Source organism: Vicia villosa, linkage group LG6 (genome assembly GCF_029867415.1).
Source record: "Vicia villosa cultivar HV-30 ecotype Madison, WI linkage group LG6, Vvil1.0, whole genome shotgun sequence".
NCBI lineage: Eukaryota > Viridiplantae > Streptophyta > Magnoliopsida > Fabales > Fabaceae > Vicia > Vicia villosa.
The window spans coordinates 17,308,285-17,310,236 of NC_081185.1; the positions used below are offsets into that span (position 1 = coordinate 17,308,285).

General features: G+C 41.2%; 1 protein-coding gene across 1 annotated transcript; it reads left to right on the top strand.

Annotated features, from left to right (window-relative positions):
- The first annotated feature begins 299 nt into the window (after positions 1 to 299).
- LOC131613268 (uncharacterized) lies at positions 300 to 1,478 on the top strand. Its single transcript, XM_058884955.1, has one exon. The coding sequence runs from the start codon at positions 300 to 302 to the stop codon at positions 1,476 to 1,478; it is 1,179 nt and encodes a 392-aa protein (XP_058740938.1).
- The last annotated feature ends 474 nt before the right edge of the window (positions 1,479 to 1,952 follow it).

Here is a 1,952-nt window from a genome sequence, read left to right on the forward strand (position 1 = left end):
ATGTGCCCATCAATGTGTGCAAATCAGATGCTATTTGTATGGATAAATATTAGATGCAATTTTGAATTTTGGTATTGTTATTTAAAATTAGCATTGAGATATACCTGAAGGATGTGCTAAAATAATTTTTAAAATCCCACTCTCATAACTAAAATACTTTTTAAATCTTTAAATCAATATTTTATAAATGCTTTTAATGATTTAATAATTATAATGATTGGTCGTTTAAATAACATTTACAAGTACATCAAATGTGTTAGAGAGATAAACTCTCTCCTCTCTCTAACTTGGCTCTTATCATGGGCATGGAAAGCAACGAAGTTGAGGGATGGAAGAAGGCAAGGAACCACAATCGTGGTAAACGACATGAGAAGTCAGGGAGCATAGAGAAAGGAGGAAGAAGGGAAGAGGGGAAGTCGACTACAACAACATTCTTCGTTACTAAGTTTGATGATAAATGGGAGGCCAGGGATTTATATCATGAATTTAAGGAGCTAGGTGATATTGATGAGGTGTTCATACCAAACAAGAAGACTAGATGGGGGAAGAAGTACGGGTTCGCTAGGTTCTTTAATGTAGGGGATGAAAGGGTGCTGGAGATGAAACTTGATAACTTATTCCTAGATGGAAGGAAGATCTTTGCCAATCTACCTAAGTTTGGACGTAGGCCTATTTACCCCTCCATCTATCGATCCAAGCCCCGTGATGCTCAGGAGGTCTATCTTTCTGTTCAAGCAAACACTAAAGTAAAGAATCCCAGTGGCATTAAGGGAGTCAAGAAAGGAGTTTCTTTTGCGGAGGTCTTGAAGGGTGAAACTTCCACCAAAGTTTTGGAGTTTACCCCTGATAACGACATTTTGAACAGCTTATCGAAGGCGTACGTGGGGGAGGTTGGTGATCCGGCTTCAACGTTAAACATGCAAGCTCAGTTCTACGCCGAAGGATTTTTTTCGATAAAATGCACATCTATCGGGGCAAACCTGTGTTTACTTGAGGATGAAAATGAAGGGGTTTTAAAGGAAATGGTGGAAGGTGGAAGTGCTTGGCTTGGGCAGTGGTTCAAGGAGGTTAGAGCTTGGAGTCCAAGAGAGGTTGACAAGGAAAGAGTGGCGTGGGTGAGGGTCTTCGGTGTTCCGTGTCAGGCATGGACCTATAGTTTTTTTAACCTTATCTCTCAGAACTTAGGAATTCTTTTGAAAGAGGACGAAGAAACCAAGAACAGAAAAAGAATGGATGTGGCCAGGATTCTTATTCGTACCAAAACACTTTCGTTGATCAATGAAGAGTTCAAGGTTAGGATTGGTGAAGACCTCTACAACATCTTTATGGCAAACGATGTTAAGAGAGAGGAGGAGGTTCGTAACAGAAATAATATCCACTATGCTTATGACAGGAATGTTGAATCTTCATCTGAGTCTTCGGTCAATGAATCTGAAAAAGATGTTGGAGATATGATTCTGAATATGTCCCGGAGATAGCCAGTGGAGTTAATGGAGGAGGAGGTCCGACGAGGGAGGAAGACAGTGCAGAAGGAGGAACGGCTCATGTTGGTCATGACTTTGATCTGGACAAAGAGACCGTTAATCCTGTGTGCAATAAGGAGATCCTTATGGGGAACAAGGAGGGGGTGATAGAGACGTGTCAGCATTATCCGGTGGCTACAGCTTTCAAAGGTGTAGAGTCAGTGCAAGAGAAAGGCACTTACCATATGATAATGACGTGCCCAACTAGATGCATCAAAAGTGGGGCCAGAAGTGATATGGGAACTGATAAGGGCTTAGCCTTAGTGGGCCCTCTGTCGTTGGGCCTTTTATCATTTGACGAAGAATGCCAAAAATCAAAAAAGTTGAGGCCCAGACTTAACAAGGTTAAAGAAGTAAAACACTTAGGGGAAAGGATTGAAGGGTCTGAAGTTCAACACTCCTATTTTGCGTGCATGAACTCTAATTTTT